This window comes from Diplodia seriata (genome assembly GCF_021436955.1).
Source record: "Diplodia seriata strain FDS-637 chromosome Unknown scaffold_3, whole genome shotgun sequence".
NCBI classification, from domain to species: domain Eukaryota; kingdom Fungi; phylum Ascomycota; class Dothideomycetes; order Botryosphaeriales; family Botryosphaeriaceae; genus Diplodia; species Diplodia seriata.
This window is the reverse complement of record NW_027117310.1, coordinates 1343566-1364135: the sequence shown is the minus strand read 5'-3', so window position 1 is coordinate 1364135 and position 20570 is coordinate 1343566. Positions and strand designations below refer to the sequence as shown.

Genomic DNA, 20570 nt, shown 5'->3' with positions numbered 1-20570 from the left:
GTATGCATCTTTCGCTGTGCTCGCTCGCATGAAAATGAATCCCCCCAAAACTCCCATCGATGCATTTCGGGGAAAAAACCAAAGGAAAAACAAATGAAATCCTTGCCAGGTTCCCAGTGAACCTTTTCAGATCATAAACGCCTTGGCACCATATGCTCTCTGTAGAGATCAAAGCCTGGGGACAGCCGTCACCCATATTTCTTGACCGTATCGTCTCTTGTTTTAGACAAGAGGGATAGACTTCTCTTCCTCCTCGAACACCCACTCCTCCAGGCGCCGCGTCAGTTGCGCGCAGTAGTTGTCGACGTACGAGGTCCAGAAGTGCGCACAAGTATAGACAACGACGAGCCAGATGGGAATGGCGATGGCGAACCCAAGCGGGCCAGGGCGCTGTATCCAGTTGCCGATGACAACACCCGCCTCATCACGGACCTCCTCGAACGGCTCGCCGGTGATGCCGTACAGCATCCAGATCAATACGGTACGCAGAAGCGTACCGTGGATCAGGTAGACGGCGAAGCTGTTGCGGCCAAGCCACATGAAGTACTTGTTGGACAGGATCTCCTTGGCGCCCGATGAGAAGAATAGACCGATGATTACGATGTCCAGGCCGAGCGCGGAAAAGCGGCGCGCCACGTCAGCTCCTTCAGGGAAAAGCCATTGACCCATCTCCATCAGCTGGCGGGACCAGGTGAGCCACTCCGGGCCGTCGGCGGGGTAGGAGCCGAGGTAGAGGCCGAAAATTACGAGGAAGGGCGAGATCATGTTGAGAGCGAACCGGTTGTTGGCCATGAAAGCCTGGCCGACGGGGTGCAGCGAAAGGTCGCAGAGGAGGATGGCGAAGTAGAGTTGCTGCGCGAACGTCTCTGTCTGCTGGTTAACATCGTGGAGGCATCCATATTCAGGCGGAAAGCTAGTTTCTTACCAACAAGGGGGTGGTTGTCCTGGAAGAAATAGCAGAACATGACAAAGTACGTGATGGTACGATACTTGTACTTCATGAAGATGGTGGCAGCCAGACCAACGTACGCCAGCATGGACTCCTTCAGCAGCGGCAACATGGCCCATTGGTGATCATCGTAAGGCATGTAGCCGGTGGTCCAGACGGAGCGGAAGGCGTTCCAGAGGTCCACGAAGGCACCGAAGAGCGAGTCGGCCGCCTGCGGGCTTGCCTCGCGAAGCCAGACCTCATCAGTGCGGTGGGCAACGTGGAAGGCGCCGAGCTGGGCGAGCAGCCAAGCGATGATCATGGCGATGGTGGAGGGCAGGATGAGCCTAGGAATACGGCGGAATGCACTCTTGGCGATGGAGGTGAGGGCGTCACTGTGCTGGCCAGCACGGGCTTGGCGAAGCGGCTTCAGAGCGCAGACGAATCCGGTGAGGAAGCCGAAAATGGTGACTCCGATGCGGCCTTGAGGAATAACGCGGAAGATGGGCATCTGCCACAGGATGGGCGCGACGCCCTCGCCGTCGGAGGCCAGGAAAGCCCGGAAGTAAAAGGCGCGGGTAAGATGGGTCACGATAACACTGACGGAGGCAATGCCTCGCAGGCCCTGTCACGGCGTCAGCGGCATGGCGAGAGGAAGAGAGGCTTCGTCGCTCGCACTCACCTCGACCCATTTCACGTTCTTCTCGTTGCCCATGATTAGAATCTACGGCTCATCCAGTGAGGCAGCGTGGCAATATCGAGGAGATAAGGAAAAACCGAGATGGCACGGGGCGGGCTCGGGCGGCGTCCGGAAAACGGCAGTGGTATCGCACAAAGAGCGAGGGACGGATGTCGAGGATGAAGAGTTGTTTGCGGGCGAGGGCGCGGCGCAAACAAAAGATGGCGGCTAGAAGAATGCAGGTCCGCTAGCGATGGGGCAAACGAGGTCAGCTTAAGTTATGTAGGAGCGCACGAACAGGCTGGCGGTGGATGGAGACGAGGGATCAGCGGCTCGTGTCAGGAAAGGTCGGCACAGAGCTGCCGCAGAGGCTGCTCCTTATTCTCTTGGCGGGTCTTGGCTGGGGGTCGGAGGGGAGCCCTTACTGAGGCGCGTGTGTCGCACTGACGGCGGGATGATGTGCTTGCATGTCGTTGGCGGAGCGCAGCGCCCGGCGATCGGATGTGGCGCTCTGCCGGCACCGCGAGCGCAGCGGGTGAGAACGCCCAAATGCAGTGTTTCACGTAGACGCGCGAGCGCAGAGCCGCCCCCCAGCGTCTCCTTTTCCGACCGCACCGCCGTCGCAGCCGTGTTGCTCAGGGCAGGAGCGCGTCGCGGGATGCGCAGCGGAACAGCACGCAAAGCTGGGGGGAATTACACGCCATAGCCGCTAGTCCCGATCGGGTATCAGCCCAACCGTGGCTTGACCTGTCCCCAGGGGCGCCTGGCCCAACGCCGCCGGCACAGCAGGAAACGCCTGGCGGCGCCGACGCCCGGAGCCAAGGCCGCAAGTGTTGTGCCAGCCGCCGGAGCCTGGCGAAAGTCGTGGCTTGGTTGTGCAGAGCCGTTTTGGCAAGGCACTTCTGGCACGCTGTCCGCCGCACCCACGAGGCCAAGAGCTGCGACAGGCCTGCTCAGGGGACCAATGCCGGCGCCCGCGCCAGAGCCAAACCCGCGGATCGGCAGTGTGGCACCGCGCAGGGGGGCGCGGCCGTCAGCCTGGCACCTCAACCTGGCGTGTGGCCGCCGCCGGACAGCAGGCGTGCAGCTCAGCGCACGCGGCGTTGGCGCGGTGCACCGCTGTGGCGCGGCTGCCTGTGACGACATCGGCGGGTACGCAGGCGGTCCAACAAGGTCGTGTGATACCGGCGCTGTGGGGGGCAACACCAGATCCAGAACGCTGCCAGCACGTTCGGGCCGTTTGCAACTGGGCGTCGGGTGGCCGGTGGCCGGTGGCCGCGAGAGGCATGGGCATGAGGCCACAGCCGCCGATGCGGCTCTCTGACAGGGGAGGCTGCAATCCATCCCGCTGCCTCATTCTCGCAACCCGTGCTGGGCTTGCACCTGCGTGCCTGCCGCGGGCCATCAGTCAGCGTGCCTCCCGCGCTGCCGCCACCACGTCGCTGGGGGAGTGACCGCTGCCAGCTGTTGCTAGACGCTTTGAGCGACTGCCAAGTCGTGCACGGAGAAGCTTAGCTGCCGGATTTCCGAGAGCGATTGCCATTCACGCATTCTCCAGCGGCCGCCGGCATTGCGCTTGATTATTGCCCACATCAGGGACCGTTCCACCGACGGCTCCACGCTCAGCGCTCACAACCCCGGCCCATTCACGCTCGTTGCCAACACAACAGGGATTGTGGAGCGCCATGGTGCGGCGCCTCACCGTCCGGGCAGGCGCTTTTACGCCTCCCTATTTCTCCCGCCTAGCGAGCTTCTTCCTCCAGCCTAGCGAACAAGGCCACGCGCCACCGACGCATCACCTAGACGGGCGCGTGGGAGCAAATCCCCCCAATCCTGGGGAAGTCCCACGCTGACGCGTCCAGTCTACGGCAAGATCTCCTGCTCTTTCAAATTGCGCCTGTTCCAGCGCGCCGGCGAGCGCACAACCTGATAGGCGGCCCGCATCCCAGCGACCTTCCCGTTTCTTGTCTCGAGGCAATTGCGACATCACCACACGCCGACAGCGGCGCTCACCGGCCTCGTCGACCATTGCTGCTCTTCTCTGCGCTTGATGGTGGTGAGTTTGACCGCTCGTATCCGCCTATCTACCGCCTATAGGCATAACTCCGCCTGCGGATCTTAATCGGAAGGCTCCTGCAAGCGAGCGCCACTACGAGCTCACTGGCCGCTGTGGAAATTCCAACGCTTGGCTGAGCTTGGCGCTGGCCCGTGGAATCGACCTCTCCCCAAATGGCATGTCAGCCCTGCGGCCAATTTGCCAGACACCCGGTTCGACCTCCTGCATGCTGCTATCTTTGGCCCGGCTGCTTTTCTCCGACAGTCCCTCGTCTCTCAGCGATCAAGGAGTGCAGAAATGGAATGCCTAAGGGTCTGTCATCTTCATGTTTGCTCCTTTTTTATTTTCGGAGATGACTTCGCTGCCAGCACGGCCGACCCCCGGACCTAACGTCCACGGCGTGAATAATCCCGTTCTTGGATATCTATCCGAATCACGACGATACGTAGGTACGAACACGGCGCGCACCGACGCTGCTAGAGAGCGACAACCGCTAGGCAGGGTGATGTGTCTCGGCACGACTTCCGTCTTAACCTTGTACACACTTATCTTGGCTGTTGCCGCAATGGTCCGCTTGCAGAGAGAAGCTGCGCTGTGCTCAAGGTTGGCGGTTGGGCTATCAGTACCGCGGCTCGCACTCGTCTGCTCGGCGCATATGCAGCTCAGGCACGGCAAGCTGCAGGTCGCCCGGCTTGCTGCCCCGCACTCTACAAGTGACGTCGGGTCGTCCCGCAGGAACTACCGCACGTTTTCGACCCGCTGAAACGAGCACGACACCGCAGCTCAACATCACGGAATCTGACTCGAGTCTTCTTGAAACAAAGTCGTAGGGCCTGAAACCCATTTTCGACCGCCGAAGCGCCCTGCAACTACCGCAGGCTATCGATACTACGTAACCCCTAATTCGAGACAGCCCCTCCTCAATATGCCCAACCGCCTCGCCGGCAAGACCGCCCTTATCACCGGCGCCTCGTCGGGCTTGGGTCGCGCCATCGCTCTGGCTTACGCTCAGGAAGGAGCACGCGTGGCCTGTGTCGATTTATTTCCCAATTTGCGCGACGAGAAAGACCCCGCGACCGGAAAGGCAAAGCTGATCACCGAACGGTTGGCGGCCTCTTCCGTTGCCTTGCCCACGCACAAGCTGCTGTGCCAAGAACATCCAAGAAGCGAGGCCATATTCGTGCAGGCCGACCTCACCATCGCCGCCGACGTGGAACGCGCTGTCGCTGAGTGCGTGAAGGCGTTCGGTCGCTTAGACATCATGGTCAACAACGCTGGCATCAGCGTAGAAAGCAGCCACCCGCGCATGCTGCGCTGCCACGAGACCCCCGAGGCCGACTACGACAAGACCATGGCCATCAACACCAAGGGCGTTTTCCTCGGCTGCAAGTATGCGCTGGCGCAGATGTTGAGCCAGGAGCCGTTGGACGGGCAGAACGGCGACAAGGGCTGGATCGTCAACACCGCAAGCATCCAGGGGCTGCTTGCGTATCACGGCACTCGTAAGTCGCCTTACCCCGCCGCGTTCATTTCTGTTTGACGGGAGGGACGGCCGATGTGCGGAAGGTGAGAATGGAATGCGCTGATCGTGCTAACAGCCGCTTACTGCGCGTCGAAGGGCGCCGTCGTGCAACTGACCAAGCAGGTCGCGCTAGACTACGCGAAGGACAGGATCCATTGCAATTGCATCTGCCCTGGCTGTAAGTGCTCATGCGATATCATTTGTCCGTGGCTTTGTGATCTTTAGCGAATCGCTCCTTGCTCATCTGAGCCGACGCCACATTGTTCCGGAGCATCCTCCCTAGCTGCCGTGTTTCCGCGCGCTTTACCTTTTTTGCTCTCTATTGCCATCGCCCCATTCTTTGCCACAGCCTTCCATTCGTAGGGGGTCTGACAGAGCCGACGTCCAGTCCTCCGCACGGCGATGACAGCGAATCACCAAAGTAGCCCGGCCGCGCAAGCCAAAGTCGATGAGGCGCATCCGTTCGGCGGTATGGGCGAGCCGGAAGATGCAGCCAGAGCGGCTGTTTTCCTCGCCAGCGACGATGTTCGTTGGATTACCGGCCAGCCCATCGTCGTTGATGGTGGATACAGCATTCAGTAGGCGGATAGGCCAGCCAGGTAAGATTGATCGGCTGTGGGCTGTTTCTCGGTTTCCGTACAAAAACATCAAGTGCAATTTCATTGAATTGTCTCTACAAGAGATCGCGTCAAGAGAGGGCAAGGCAGACCTCCCCAAACTAAAGATTGTTCAGCATTCTCGACCCCTGAGAGACGAGGCGGCTTCCCCATGTTAACTTCGGTTATTACTTTCGACTTCAATCGTACTATCTGCAATTCTATGATCTTTGCGTTTTCGATTCGCCAATTTTTTTTCTTCCCATTGTTTTGGTCAGGTGGTCTTGTAACTTCGCTGGCCCAGCGGTCTCGCATGGCCACGTTAACGTACCCCTACCCGCTGATGCAGATTGCCGGTCGTTAAAAACACTTCCTTTGCACTCCTAACATGCCCAGCAATGGGATCGGGCATATGCATTATGCCGATGCGTTCACGAAACTGCTTGGGCCCATCCAAGGTGGCATTGCTCATCCACTGCTTCGTAAATAAAGTGCTAAGAGGCGCTTTTGTACTGTACGGTCGTGTTCTTCCGGGTGGAGAACGCTACACACGTGCGCGCCTGGACCCATTCTGATATCAGGGAAGGTTCGTGGCTGACGATAGCAAAAGCTGCAGTGTTCCGGAGCGCTGTTTGCAGATCATCGCTAATTGACTGCAGTAACTCTTATTCCAGACGAGCTTCAGAAGTCAGATGCAGGGTAGATAGCAGCTTACAAGCCCCAGCTGTATACCGACCTCAGCCTCAAGACTAGGCGCGACCGTCTCAGCGTTATCTAATGGTCTCTTACGCGAATGTGCTGAATTTGGCTAAAATCAAGCTCACTTGGCCCGGTCGTGGCCTGCAGGCAACCCCGCCGAACTTGGGCCCCTTCACACTGCATAACTCAGCAGCAAATTCTTTAATTGTTAGTTGAATTCGCGCCGAACACCTTGCAAAGTTAATTTAACGCTAACAGAAATATATGTGTCACGTGTGCAGCCACCATGCACCTTGATTTTGCGTACTACATCGCAAACTCCTGCTTCCTACTCTCGCAAGTCCCTGATACCTTAAAGCGCAAGATGTTGCGACCTGTCATTCTGTCACATGTCTTGCGAGTTGAGCCGCAAGGCTGAGAGGACCGGCATATCTTCAGTGCTGGCGAGCGGGGTCGAGAGGAAGCTGAAGGCAACTGGTCTTGCGAGCCAATCCAGTGCCACCTCGATTCCCAAAGAGGGTCGTATCCCTGAAACTTGAAGGAGACAATATGCATGTAAGCCGCACGATCATAATGGCCGCGTAAGCAAGGTGAGAACAATCTACGCAGTGATAAATCAACTCCCTCCCTGTTTCATTGTGATCGTTTGGGTTGTCCACAGTAATCAGCCGAATGGATCACTGTACCAGAGACTGTAAGCCTTGCGCTCATACCACTGTCCTTCGTGGTTAATTTCTCTCCTTCTATGGCGGCTTAACATCTTGCAGACGATGTTCCCCCTCCAATCCCTTGCGTTGGAGACGAGAGCTCTCATGATACTCCAGGAAACCTCGGGCCAGACATCCGAGTTTCGTTGGCGGAGGAAGACCCCCGTTCTGACATTCCCCCGCAAACGAGACGCACGCTTGAACGCAGCAAAAGCCTGACAGCGATATCCAGTGAGACGGATTACAAGGATTTTGCACCTTCGTCAAAACCCCGCAAACCTTCGCTAATCTCAAATGGCGTATCGCTTCTTTTCCCCGAGAGCAGTGCTGCACCAGCAACCAGTGGGAAAGGGAGACTCGAGAGAAGAGATAGTGCAAGTAGCCAGGGGTAAGTTGCTTGCCAGGGGAAAGAAGATACAAAAATAACCATGATTTGCTAATGATGTCAAGTTCTCGACATTCTTCATCGTCCCAACCCGCCGCTATCCAGCATGTGATCCCGACCATCAAAGTTCATAGACTGAGTGAACCCAAGGAAAATACCAGCAGGGGCCAAATTGACATAGTAGTCGTGCACATGTGCGGAAGTCGTAAGAAGCACGTCGCCTGGGAAATGTCAGCATTCGTGAAACCGAAAGACAAGAAAGATAAGAATATCGATGCAGAACCCCCAGGACGCAGAGGGTCACAAACTAGGTATATTTCCTCTCCATGGGCTTACAGCCATGTAGAGCTAATTAGTCAGGCGTACTGGACCTCAGAGCAGCGATGATCTCCCCTCGACAGAACTGCCTAATCAATCTTCTGCCACTGCTATGAGCTGGCTCACAGACCGGGAAATGCTGCCAAAAGCTCTTCCTACAGCAAAGATTACCAGTTTTGGCCTGGATGTCAACGATAGGATCTCGAGCAACGCTCCAATTGACCTGAAGTTCGCTGCGACCGAGGTTCTCAAAGAGTTCTTGAAACAACGAGATGGAGAAGGATCAAGATCGATCGTGTTCATTGGCCATGGCTATGGCACAATTGTCATTGAGCACTTGCTCTTTGGGGAACTGTTGGACACCGTTGAAGAAAACGCAAGGCTTCGAATAGTGGAATCCACCGCAGCGGTTGCCATGTTTGCCCCACCACTTGAAAGCTTCAACAACCTAATTGATTGGATGGGAAACAATTTCAACATTCCGAGGACTTCCAAATTGTTCGAGGCGCGGAAGACCAGCAATGATCGCGCACCCAATGTTATCTGGGACGAATTTTTCACGAAGACAAAGGAACGGAACATTGCCACCTTTGGATACCTAGAGCAAGGCAAGGAATCAAAGAAGACCAAGGGTTCCGATGCACAAACGCGAAATGTTCTCAATAACTTTGATCGTCACTACACGTGTGACACGGATGTCGAGAACATTGCGAGGATAGGCCATGCGAAGGATATTCGTTTCAGAACCCTTACAAACGCCATCTCAGAATTCGTAGGTGTTCATCAACTTCTCCAGGCCAGCAGAATTCACAACGAGGACTTCATCGATGACTTACTTGGGGCCTCGGTCGACTTCAACTTTGAGAGCGGAAGAAGACAGACAGTCCTGCACTTGGCTGCAGAGCAAGGGCTGGATAGACTTGTCAAAAGCCTGATCAACAGTGGCAAAGTCGATTTGGATCGCCAAGACATCTACGGAAACACGGCGCTTCATATCTCCATCGGATCTTCTTTCTCCCACAGTCCGGACATGGTCTGGGATTTGTTGAAAGCCGGCGCAAATACTGGGGTCAAGAACTTGGATGGAGCGTCCCCTGAGACAATGGCGCTCGAAGAGAAAGCCAACATATTCATCAAAGGACATTTCGAGAAGCGACCATTGGTTGAAGGTCCTATCGGACCACGTACCTTGGTCAGAGGAAACCCAGGAAATCCGAACGCCCGGGCGGCATGTTCCAAGACAGGAATGGTGGCCCGAGAAATCTTCAAGCCCACAGAATCAAAACCAGACAGACATCTTCCTGTATACAAGTCCGTGCATGACTTTGTATACACCGACGAGAACATTGATAGTTTCTTCCGAGCGGCGCATCATGAGAACCCAGGAATTGCCTTGTGTAGATGGTACCACATTCCGATGAACAATGTAAGAACAACAGAAGCACCTTCATCAACACTGCTGACATCATATGGCAGATGGCATGGGTGCATGTGAGCCTTCACCTTCTCGTTCCTACATAACTTTGCTGACAAACCAGGACCTCTTCGCAAAGCTGCAATTACTCCACTGGCCATGGCCAAAACCTCATAAGCGCAGTGAAATTCACCACGGTGTAAGCCAAACCGAAAGTACACGCACATCTTATTACTTCACGCTGATTATTTTAGCAATACATGAGCCCGGAAGCAACATGGCTGCCAAGACTATCAAATTTATCCAGCACACCAAACAGTGACAGCTGGGTCATCTTCGTAGGTTTGGGTCATACGTTGGGGGCCAGTATTTAATGATAGACAGATGCCATACATCAGCTACGAAAGTTCGCTCCGGCAACAGCACATTGCTAGCATCGCAAGAGCAGCGCCAATACTTCCCGGAAAAGTCTTTCTTCCAATTCCTCCCTTTTCCCGCCATCGTTTGATTGATCGAAAATGGGGCGCAAATAATGTCGGTTCGTTCATACTACGACATCAAGACCCTGAAGCTTTGGCGATAAGAGGTTATTTGAATGACCACAGCCACAATCAAGGCCAGCATCTCACCTTCCATGTCAGACGGTATGTCACTTTCCACGGGATTAAACGATCTCAACTACATTGAATTACTTCCTGGATTGGGGAATGAGAGCGGCTGACTTGTGACTTTAAGAACCCTTGACCAATCCTACTATAACATGTTGAAGGATACCTCCTACAGGGACAGGACCCAAGTTGTCTCCCGCTGTGCAAAGCATGAATGGCAGGATTCCCCCGACCACAACATACTCATGGTGGATCAGCTTTGGTTATGATTCGTCAAGGGGGAAGACAACAAGCCAGACACCATCATCACTAGCTTCCCGTCGCGCGAAGGAGCCGCACATCCTCAGTTGACTCGCGAAGCAGATGACCTGCAAAGCACCGTCCTGGGTCGCACCAACCGAAAATCCATCTCCGAGAGCACGGACTTGGTCTCCCGTATCCTTGCCGTATGTTGTAACGCGTTCGACCGCCATCAGCATCTGGAGTCTATCAATTTCCTTCACTTTTTCGAGGGGGCGATAGGCCGTGCGGTTAGTGGACTTATCCTCATAGTCACCCTACAAGCTGACAAATGTAGGAGGAGGAAGAAACACGTCTATTCCGACATTTTCGACGGCGCGCAAACACGCTCCATTCCCTTCATGAGAGGCACCGAACCTACTCGGAGCACAGGAGTATGTTGTTGAAGAAGCTATTGGACATCCTGAAGGAATCAAGGCTGCTGAAAGAAATCAAAGATATCCTGGACGAGATCAAGATGATCAGATCTGTTTTGAAAGATCAGTACAAGGTCGTTGAATCTCTCCAAGAGATGGTTGAACCACGCCATTCACTACATGGCATCGACGCATCTCGGGTCCATACAAAGAAGTTCTCTGATATCTTGATGTTGATCCGTGCAACGGACGAAAGCTTTGACGTTATGGATGCACATGCGAAGCAGGTGGAGAAGGGGGTGAGAGAACCCCTGTATCGGGACTTTACTACAAGTGCTGACCTTTGAAGATTGAGCACCTCCTTGATCTCAAACAAAAGCAGGCAAATCTATGGGAAGCCCGGTCTTCTCGTGAAGGTGCCGAAGAAGCGGCTAAGCAAGGAAAAGTACGACTATCCTTCGCTGTTTTCATCGATGCCCCGCTAACATTATTCAGACCATACTTGTTTTTACCATCATTACGATCATCTTTGTGGGTCTCCAGACTTCTTGGGTATTACCAAGCACTGACTGCAGCAGCTTCCGCTTTCCTTCATGTCATCCTTCTTTTCTCTTGGGGTCTCGATTTTCCCCAAAGAGGACGGCGAAAACGATTTCCCCCTTGGTTGGGTAGCGGCGCTTCTCTGTGAGTACAAAGAACCAACCCTCTACGTATTTCTACATCTGTACTGAGGATGATGTAGTTGGCGTATCGTTCGCCGTGTCCATTCCCTTTGTGATCCTCGCCTTCAACATTGGAAAGTTCTCCGAGGTCTGGTCTCGCATTACCCACAGCGCCAACAAGTACACTGCGTTCATTCTTTTGAAACCTCTCCGCGGAAGCCAAAGGCTTCCGAGCAGGCACATTCGAAGCAAATGCCAGGAATGGTACAGAGAGTGGGTAAACTTCATCGCGAAGCACGACCTCCCGTTGAAGCCGGACGAAGAAATGGAGGCGCAGCTGAAGCGAGAAATGGACGACCGGCAGGCACCAGAGGGGGAGACGCCTGATGCGGGCTTCTACACTGACTCGAGCTCGGATGGGGAGGTGACTGATGATGAAGAGGAACTGGACTTGGCCGTACGGCAGACGGAAAGGCAGATAAATTTGCTGCAGTGGATGAGAGGTTGAGCAATAGTTATCAATGAGCATTCGTTCATTCAGTGCCTCATTACAAACAGCAATCAATAATCCAACAACCCAACCAACCAGTTACACACACCTCGCTCACACAACGATCTCCCTCCTACTCCACTGATGCGCCTCCTCCCCGCCCTCCTCCGCCGGCACCCTGTTCTTCTCCTCGTAGATGCGCTTCGTCAGCAGCTTGTACAGGAACGCGCTGTCGCCGTTGTACCTGATGTTGTGGTCCGAGTCGGTGAACCACTGGCTGTCGAACTTGTCCGGGCCGACGCCGTCCGCCATCAGAACATCCGCCAGCACGGCCGAGTGCTGGAAGTGCACGTTGTCGTCGCCCAGGCCGTGCGTGAGCAGGAAGCCGCCCTCGATGTTCTTGAAGCCGGCCGTCTTGCGGACCGCCGTCTCGTTGTAGCCCGCCGCGTTGGCCGCGTACGTCTTCATGTAGCGCTCCGTGTACATCGAGTCGTAGAAGCGCCAGTCGCTGACGGGCGCCGTGATGAGGCCGAGCGTGAAGACGCCCGAGTCGAGCTCGACCACCTTGCTGCTGAGGTAGCCGCCGTACGACCAGCCCCAGATGGCGACGTGGTCCGGGTCCGCCCATGCGTACTTTTCGAGTATCTGCTGCGCCGCCCACACTTGGTCCTCGGCTTCCAGCTTGCCCAGCTGGCCCGCGACTTGCGCGCGGAAGGCGCGCCCCTTATACCCGGTGCCGCGGTTGTCGACGACCCACTGCGCGTATTCCAGCTCTGGGTCGGACGAGATGTACGCGTTCCACGAGAGCGAGTTCCACGTCTTGGGGATCTCTTGCACACCGGGGCCGCCGTAGGGGTTGAAGAGGACTGGATACTTCTTGGACGGATCGAAGTTTGCGGGTAGGCGTTGCATCACGTTGAGCTTCTCGCCCGACGGGTGGTCAAGCTCGAACCAGCTGATCTCGGGGAGCTTGTACTCGTTGATCTTAGTATAGAAGTCGGCATTGTCGACTAGCGTGCGCAGTGGTGTGGTGGTGCTATTGATGGAGTAGAGTTCCTGGTAGGGGACGTCGGGCCCTTGGTAAGAGAGTGCGTAATAGCTGCCACCGCTGGAGAAGGAAGCGGACCAGTACGCTGGGATGGTGTCGTCGACGAGAGGGGTTTTCTTGAAGGTGCTGTAGGAGACGGAGTAAAGGTGTGATTCGGTGCTGTGGTGCTCAGTGGAAGTGTAGTAGATGAGGCTTCGAGCGGTGTCGACCTTAAGAATTGAACGGACTTCCCATTCGCCGGACGTCAGAGGGATGGCAGCTCCACCGTTGACAGGGTAGAGGTAGATGTGCGTCCAGCCGGAAACGTCCGAGAGGTCGAGATAGTACGTTCCGTTGGTGCCGTTGCCGGCCGCAGCGCCTACATAGGTGATGGCGAGGTTGTTGTCAAGCCAGCCTTCGCTCTCCGAGCGCTCACGCACCACGGAGCTCGATCCCGAGGCAACATCAACATTCACCACTTTCTCAGAATCCTGGACTCTGTTGTAGGCGCGGAACAGTACGTTGGAGTGATCGTCAGTAACCCAAGCAACCTCGCCGATAATGATATCGTCGGCAGGGAATGCATCAATAGCAATGGAGGTGATTTCAGAAGAGGCAATATCCAGCAGGTTGAAGCCTACGGTTGGATTGGTAGCATCGACCTTGGGGTACCTGAGTTCCAGTTCGCGCGGATAAGAGTTTCCGTACTCGGTGCTGCTCGAGTGTTAGCATGAACTTGAACAAGGAACAAGACAAAGTACTCACTTGTCCATGTAGTATTGCACGCGGAATGTTGGCACACCGGTCTCATTGAAGTTGAGATATGCAATCTTCTCGCCGTCAGGACTCCACCAAAGCGCATAGCGGTCACCCAGAATTTCTTCTTCCATTACCCAGTCGGGCACGGCGTTGAAGGTATCGGGATCGCCATCAGAAGTAATGCGCGTGACTTCACCGTCGGCCCAAATATACAGGTCGTTGCCACGAACAAAAGCGATCTTTTCTCCATTGGGATCCCACTCGGCGTACTGGATATCGCCCGCTTGATCGGCGACTAGGGGGTCCAAGCTGCCAGAAGCAATGTCGAGGATAAAATAGTCGGCGAAGTAGGAATGACGGTACTGCTTCGTATAGTTGGTGGCCCACAGAACGCGGGTCAGGTCTGTGCTGATCCAGTAGTCGTGGTAGTCAGCGGGCACCTGGTCGGCAGCCACGAAGGTCTCGTTCTGGCCGGTGACAGCGTTGGCTAGAAGCAGAGCCCCGTCGTCGCTCGCATAGATGTACTGCCCGTCAACGTCGCTGGCCACCCACGCCAACGACACCGAAGACGGACTCAGGCTCGCCGGTACCGTCTCGTTGAAGGTAAGGAGCTTGGTGCCATTGGTCTTGGGCGCCGTCGTGCCGCGCGGCGGGTAGATGGCATTTACGCCGGCGCCGACGGTCAGGCCAGCGAGCAATAGGGAGGGCCTCATAGCGGCAACCGGAGAAGAGACACGGCCAAAGGTGGGGGAGCGAGTGCCTCAAAAGAGCGTGGGCCGTTGGAGTACACAATGGTGAGGTGCAGTAGTGTGAGTTATATAGTCTGTAAGATTGCATGAGATGGCGAAAGATGGCCACGACGCTTGGCGGCAGCGTCGTACATCGCGTCTGCGTGTCCCGAACAGGAAGCTGGCAACATAGGCGATCTGAGGCGGGTTGCTTGGCAGCTTGGCCGGCGGTGCGAGAGGAGAAGATACAGCGCGGGCCGGAGATACGGTCGGTTTAGAGAAGCTCAAGGATTTGCCCGCCCTCGAGCGGCGTGAGGGTCCTTTGGGGAGCGGCTTGCCGGCCTGTTACGCCGCATCTGCGCGGGTGCCGCAGTTTCTCATGCAGGAACGACCTGGAGCTGGACAATCAGGGTCAGCCCATCCTGCGATATTCATCTGCGCGGCACGGATTTGGTCGAGAACATGCGTGCATGCTGGGGTTGAAACCAGGCCGATCGCCGTTGGCGCTGCAAGAAACATTGCCTGGTGCGGGGTTGGTGGTCAGGGAAGGGTACGAATCGGCCACTACTTACCTGTCGCTTATCAGCAGCTCCATGCATAGTGACAAACAGATCAGCAATTAATTTGCACCCCAGCTCGCAGATTCCAGGCCAAGCAAGGAACTGAGCAACCCGAGTACCGCGCACACGGTGATACAAACTCCACCGTTGTGTAGCAGAATTTCAGCCTCCAGTAGTGCAGCCGGACATTAGCATTGACGAATCACCATTTCTTGTCTCTTACGCCAGTTATCCATGCATCCAACGCATCATATTTACTGGTATCTGCCATCGCCATGGAGACGGAGAAAAAAGGAAAGAGGTATCGTGATCCATAACCAACCCACCCAAAACAAAACAAAAACTCCAGGGATATCATGTTCAATCAGAATCATACAGCAAATCCGCCCCATCGTCCATTCATGCCGTGCTTCTTTTTTTTTTTTTTCCCCAAACCGCATGCTCCTCGTGCAACTCTGACGATGTCCTTCCTTCCCCGCGCGCGCTCTCCGCTACGCTCAATCCCCGTCGCAAAGCCCCCCCAATTTGCCATTCGTCCCCCCATCTTAACGGTACTGCGTGTGCTGCACGGGCTTGAGCTCCTCCTCGGCGCTGGGCGCGAACGAGCCCCTGGTGTCGTACGAGGGCACGTTGTAGATGGGCGGCTGGTTGTAGGGGCCGGCGTAGCTCGTCTGCCCGTACTCCTGCGCCGACAGGTGGTTGTTAGTCGGGTTGACGGCGGGCGCGTAGTGGCCCGAGTTGGAGGCGCGCAGCCTGCGGTCGCGGCGGAACACGGTGACGGCGTAGATGAAGAGGCTGATGTAGAGGAGTCTGTTGATTGACACGTTAGTCTGTGATCGTGTGGATTTTTTTTTTTTTTTTTTGGATGGGCAGCGAGAAGAAAACTTACAGGGCGGCAATGCCGAAGATGCTGACGTAGACGTGGCCGAGGGCGGCGTTGCCGACTATTTGGAGCACGATGATGCCGATCCAGAAGAGCAGTTGCAGGACGTTGATGATGAGGAAGGTGCGCGGGCTCAGCGAGTGGCGCACGTATTGGATCATGCACCAGACGTCGAGCAGGAGGGAGACGATGAACAAGGTCAAGAAAACGGCAACGAGGCTGAGCGGAAGGTTAGTGGATTCCTTTCGCTGGTTGAGGACTGTTACTTACATCTTTGCGGTGTTGATCGTTTTGTCGTCGAAGTCTTGATCGAGATCGTCGGTCGGGTCCCGGATCAAGACCGAGAGAATGAAGGCGTACATGGCGATGATGATGACCGTCAGGCCATCGCGGATGATCCAAATGGGAAGCAGAACGCGCTTCTTCCAAGGCGAGGTTTCCCGTGTGTAGCGCGCCATGTTGGTTTTGGTGTCGGTGTTGAGAGAAGGTGACGTTGGGCCTGATCGCGCAGATGTATGAGTGGTGTGGACCGTACAAATACTGTTGGTCGGGAATGTGGTGGAGACAAAGGAAGATTCTGGGAGTGAGACAACTAATATATGAAGGCAAACCTGTTTGACCGCCTGAGCTACGATTTGTGGCTGCGCCTGAGCTGTCTCGACTACGCCCATCCTTCGTTGCTCAGCCTCTCATGTGCCAGGCCGTCAGGCACCACTCCCGCACCCTAAATTCGCACCGCGACGGAAATAGCACACGGATTGCCCTAAAGGGGAAAGTCGTTTGTTGTTGCCAGCCTGCCTAGCGGGGCTCTGCCTAAATCCTGGCGTGTGACTGGCCGACAAGCGCGAAGGATTTTGGGGGCGAAGTTCCGTTGCGGTGTCGCTGCGAACACAGCCCTACTAGGCACCTGCCGTTCTCCACAACATATAAAGTTTCTGGGTCAGAGCTTTACTTGACTGGTGCTGCCCGGCGGATATAAGGTCGCTTGCATTATTTGGTATTGTAACAGTTTGTCCCCAAGTTGAAGGAGCCGTCACAGCGTATCGTACCATTTAAATCCATCATGACGCAAACCCAAGTCTTGCATGCACCAGATATTTGTATCACTACCCTCGTCACACACACAATAATGCAAATGGTATTAATGTATCTCTGGAGGGCGAACTAGAATAGGTCAAAGGAACCACCCAGCAACTTCATAGACTTTTAGGGTAATGGAAGCATTGCACAGCCTATGCTTTGATGAATTTCCGCATAACCTTCGTGATGATGCGACGCCACAGATCTCGAACGCGCGAGCGTTTCGATTTACTGCTAGCCTGAGGAGTCTGAGAAGGCTGAGAAGTTTGAGAACTCTGGGGAGCCGCCTCTCCCAAGACTTTCAAGCTAGTCTCATCCGTTTTGACTTTCAAGATTGAGCGCGGCGGCGAGATTCTGTGCATAGGCACTGCAGGTTCGTGCCCAATCACTGTCTGTGCCTTCTTAAGCACCTCTTGTCCGCCGCTGGGTTCAATAGGCATGAAAAGCAACCCACAGCCCGCAGGAACTTCCGTCGTGAGAGATATGGTGGCTTTCGACTCCAATGGCGGTATGCTTGGAGCTGTACTCGAAGCCTGCCGCAAAAAGACGGCGCGTGGCGTATCCTCAGTGGGTCGTGTGGAAGTCTCGGACTTCGGGCTGTTTGGTGCAGTTTCAGTGGGTCGTTGTGTCGATTGCGACGAATTGGAAGAGCTGGATGCCGCGCGTTTGCTTTCAGGGATAACAGGAGGTTCCTGGACCACGACGAAGCCCGACGATTCATCGCCCACAGTTGGAACCGCCGGCGGGGCGTCTGCGGAACTTGAGTTCGCTGGCACCTCAACACCCACGATTGGAACTGCCTGCGGGACGTCTTTGGGACTTGGGTTCTTGACAGCTTCAACTGCCACAATCGGAACTTCCTGCGGGGCGCCAGGTGGTCCAGTTCGCGCAGGAGGAGACGGGATATCGGCAGGCTTTGCTGTGGATGCCTGGCGAGACGGCGGCAGTGAGGAGAATCTATCAGCGGGAGGGGTTCGAGAAAGTGGCTCCTGGGCAATCTCATCGTCCACGATTGGAATTGCCCGCGGAACTTCTGTGGAAGTCGGCTCCCGGACAGCATTTGCGACTACGTAGCGCTCAGGTTGCGAATCAAGGCTAGAATCTCCGCCAAACCGGAAAGCAAGGGCATCTTTATAGGACATCAGAGGGGCCTGAGATTCGATTTCTGGAAGAATAGGTGTGGAGCCTCTAGAGAGCGGCATGGCGTCGGCTACCGTCGAAGATGCTGAAGAATTGATGCTGCCGAAGATACCGTCCAGTTGGCTGCTCAGACCCAGGGCCGACGCTCGGGAGGAAGGCTCGGTGATCGAAGTACTGATTTGTGTGAGTGTGGTTCCAACGGCCCAGAGAACACCATATCGCACCTGGTATCAGGGAGTTCTGGGGGAGGTATCCCCGGCAAGCTGACAATAAGATGTCGAGGTTGAGAACGACAGGACGGAGGGCGCTAAGGAGTGAGGGTGGAGCGCGCGACCCTGACGTCTGCTACTGCTGGCTTGTAGACGCCTGAGGAAACACCGTACGGCGGGCTTGCTGTTCCTGCCATACTGACTACTAGGTACTGACGGCCAAGGAAGGCAGATTGCAGAGTCAGCGCGCGCCTTCCAGGCTATTGCCCCGTTGGATGCGGCGGCTGGCTAGAAGCGAGGCCACAGCGAGGGATGCGGTTTCCCGTGGGTGAGCTATTTTCCATGCAGCACCTGCACCTGCCATGCGCAAACAAGCATCAACACAATCTTCCCTCACGCAGCGGAGCAAACATGAAATATGCCGCTGCGGCAGTGAAGTGCACGCATGGCGATGAAGACCTCAGTTGAAGGGAGGTTGTTGTTGAGAGTGGGCGTAGCTCGAGGCGAGGACACAGCTGCAGGTAAGACGCTAGCAGAGCAGGGAAGCGCGGCGACGCGGGTTCCGTGGAAAGAGGCGTAAGAGGAGCGTAAGAGGTGTCGAGCCGCGGTGAAGGACCGCGACGCCGGTCGGCGTTCATTTGGCTTCTCCGGCGCCGGAAAGGCGGGGCGCGCCAGAGGAGGGCGGGCCCGCTGGCCATCGCTGAAATGCAGGTGCCCGCATCCCGGCGCATTACTTTCCCATCCACTCGCCTCCACACCCTTCCGCAGCTTTTCTCAAATCCTCTCGCTGCGCACTCCGCCTCGTGTGACTGTGACCCCGCCGCTGCCCACTCCGGTGCATACACGCCCAGCGCAAGCTCTGCTGCCGCCCCCGCCTCCAACCCCACCATCCCTCCAACGAGCTCAGCTCACCGCAGCACCTCGCACAAACCGCCATCGCCACCTCTCGTACGCCGCACGCGAGCCTGTTCTTCCGCCCGAGACACACGTCGCTAGCCTCCAGCCAACATGACCTCGACCTCAGCTGCCGCCGGTCTCCTTGGCCGCCAGCTCAAGCACATGCAAACGGACAAGGACATTCCGGGAATCAGTGTCGGCCTGGTGGATAACAACGTCTTTGAGTGGGAGGTGATGCTCATGATCAATGACGACTGCAAGTTCTACGGAGGTATGTAGAAGAACGGCCTGGTTTGCGCCATGTACCTGTCTCGGTGGCTTCGGTCCTGTGGCACATGTTCGCATTATCATTCTGAGACGCACAGCACATAACGCTGTACTGACTTGATTCGCAGGCGGCTTCTTCAGAGCGCGTCTATCGTTCCCATCCGAGTACCCTCTGCTTCCTCCGAAGATGAAATTCGAGACTCCCATTTTCCACCCTAACAGTACGTTGCTCCTGCTCTGCGCCTACGCACAACGAACTGCGCGACATATGCGCTGCGCTGTTCATAACTGACAATCATCTAGTCTATGCTAGCGGCGATGTCTGCATCTCCATTCTGCATCCCCCTGGTGATGACAAATACGGCTACGAGTCTGCTTCGGAGCGTTGGTCCCCGGTTCAGACCCCTGAAACGATCCTTCTTTCCGTCATCTCCATGCTCTCATCGCCGAACGACGAGAGTCCTGCTAACGTGGAGGCGGGGAGGTTGTGGCGCGATGATCCCAAGGAATTCAAGAAGAGGGTTAGGAAGTGCGTGAGGGATAGCCTCGAGGAGGGCATGTAAGGAGGGATTACGGCATTTCGTAGAAAGCATGGCGCCACTTCACTCCAGTTCTTTGGATCGGATCTGGACAGGTGTATATAGGTGGGCTGGATGGGTCTGGTTGGCGTATGAGAAACATGCATGGTATGGCGTTAAAAGGTTCGTCTTGCTTCTCACTTCTTTTGGCACCGTATCGTCGAACCTGATCATTGGACAACGATTTTCATAACGGAAAATATGGTGCGATTATCATTTGTCTCATTGTTCATTTGTTGCTGCTGCGTTCGTATCAGCAACACTAGTCTTTCCTGTTTCTGACAAAAGGCGCCAGTCCTCCTGTCATTCAAGGGCATTGCGGGGTGGTACTAGGTGTCCCGTTTGTATCGTCGCACTACATAAGTCGATGATTGAAGCCACGCCCAGGACGATGGATTACAAAAATCACGACGTGCGTCATTGATTGAAGTCCATATCTGGATGCTGTTGCATTACTTTTCAACCTTACATCTGTATCTCGATGTTTCATTTCGTCGCCCAAGAGACACGGCCACATGCTCTCAGAAATGGATCCCAAATAGTGAAATTTGCTGCAATAAATTGCTTCTGCGACGGGTATCCACGTTGCACCAGAGGCAACCTCGAGTGAGTCTATTTCTTTAGCGCAAGCATATCGGCTTTCATGTAGCGAGAATCGCCACTGGCTGTTAAATCAAGTTAGATCTGTACTCCGACGGGAGGTCTTTATCACTTCTGTCCTG

General features: G+C 55.4%; 6 protein-coding genes across 6 annotated transcripts; 3 read left to right on the top strand and 3 right to left on the bottom strand.

The window, feature by feature from the left end:
- Window positions 1-222: 222 nt before the first annotated feature.
- On the bottom strand, window positions 223-1643 carry SLS55_003136 (uncharacterized protein; the record flags this gene model as incomplete). Its single annotated transcript, XM_066774616.1, has 3 exons — window positions 223-866; window positions 926-1553; window positions 1611-1643. 3 exons carry the CDS (start codon window positions 1641-1643, stop codon window positions 223-225), a joined length of 1305 nt encoding a protein of 434 aa, XP_066634735.1.
- Window positions 1644-4588: 2945 nt separating this feature from the next.
- On the top strand, window positions 4589-5433 carry SLS55_003135 (uncharacterized protein; the record flags this gene model as incomplete). The annotated part of the gene is made up of 3 exons (XM_066774615.1): window positions 4589-5165; window positions 5262-5363; window positions 5411-5433. The coding sequence occupies 3 exons, from the start codon at window positions 4589-4591 to the stop codon at window positions 5431-5433; spliced, it is 702 nt and encodes a 233-aa protein (XP_066634734.1).
- Window positions 5434-8026: 2593 nt separating this feature from the next.
- SLS55_003134 (uncharacterized protein) lies at window positions 8027-11738 on the top strand (the record flags this gene model as incomplete). The annotated part of the gene is made up of 8 exons (XM_066774614.1): window positions 8027-9316; window positions 9367-9381; window positions 9429-9503; window positions 10191-10358; window positions 10601-10867; window positions 10918-11013; window positions 11064-11103; window positions 11311-11738. 8 exons carry the CDS (start codon window positions 8027-8029, stop codon window positions 11736-11738), a joined length of 2379 nt encoding a protein of 792 aa, XP_066634733.1.
- Window positions 11739-11834: 96 nt separating this feature from the next.
- Window positions 11835-14219, bottom strand: dpp4 (Dipeptidyl peptidase 4; the record flags this gene model as incomplete). Its single annotated transcript, XM_066774613.1, has 2 exons — window positions 11835-13461; window positions 13513-14219. The coding sequence occupies 2 exons, from the start codon at window positions 14217-14219 to the stop codon at window positions 11835-11837; spliced, it is 2334 nt and encodes a 777-aa protein (XP_066634732.1).
- A 1120-nt stretch (window positions 14220-15339) lies between these two features.
- On the bottom strand, window positions 15340-16135 carry SLS55_003132 (uncharacterized protein; the record flags this gene model as incomplete). Its single annotated transcript, XM_066774612.1, has 3 exons — window positions 15340-15604; window positions 15684-15896; window positions 15948-16135. The coding sequence occupies 3 exons, from the start codon at window positions 16133-16135 to the stop codon at window positions 15340-15342; spliced, it is 666 nt and encodes a 221-aa protein (XP_066634731.1).
- A 2979-nt stretch (window positions 16136-19114) lies between these two features.
- Window positions 19115-19833, top strand: ubc15 (Ubiquitin-conjugating enzyme E2 15; the record flags this gene model as incomplete). Its single annotated transcript, XM_066774611.1, has 3 exons — window positions 19115-19274; window positions 19399-19491; window positions 19574-19833. The coding sequence occupies 3 exons, from the start codon at window positions 19115-19117 to the stop codon at window positions 19831-19833; spliced, it is 513 nt and encodes a 170-aa protein (XP_066634730.1).
- Window positions 19834-20570: the final 737 nt, after the last annotated feature.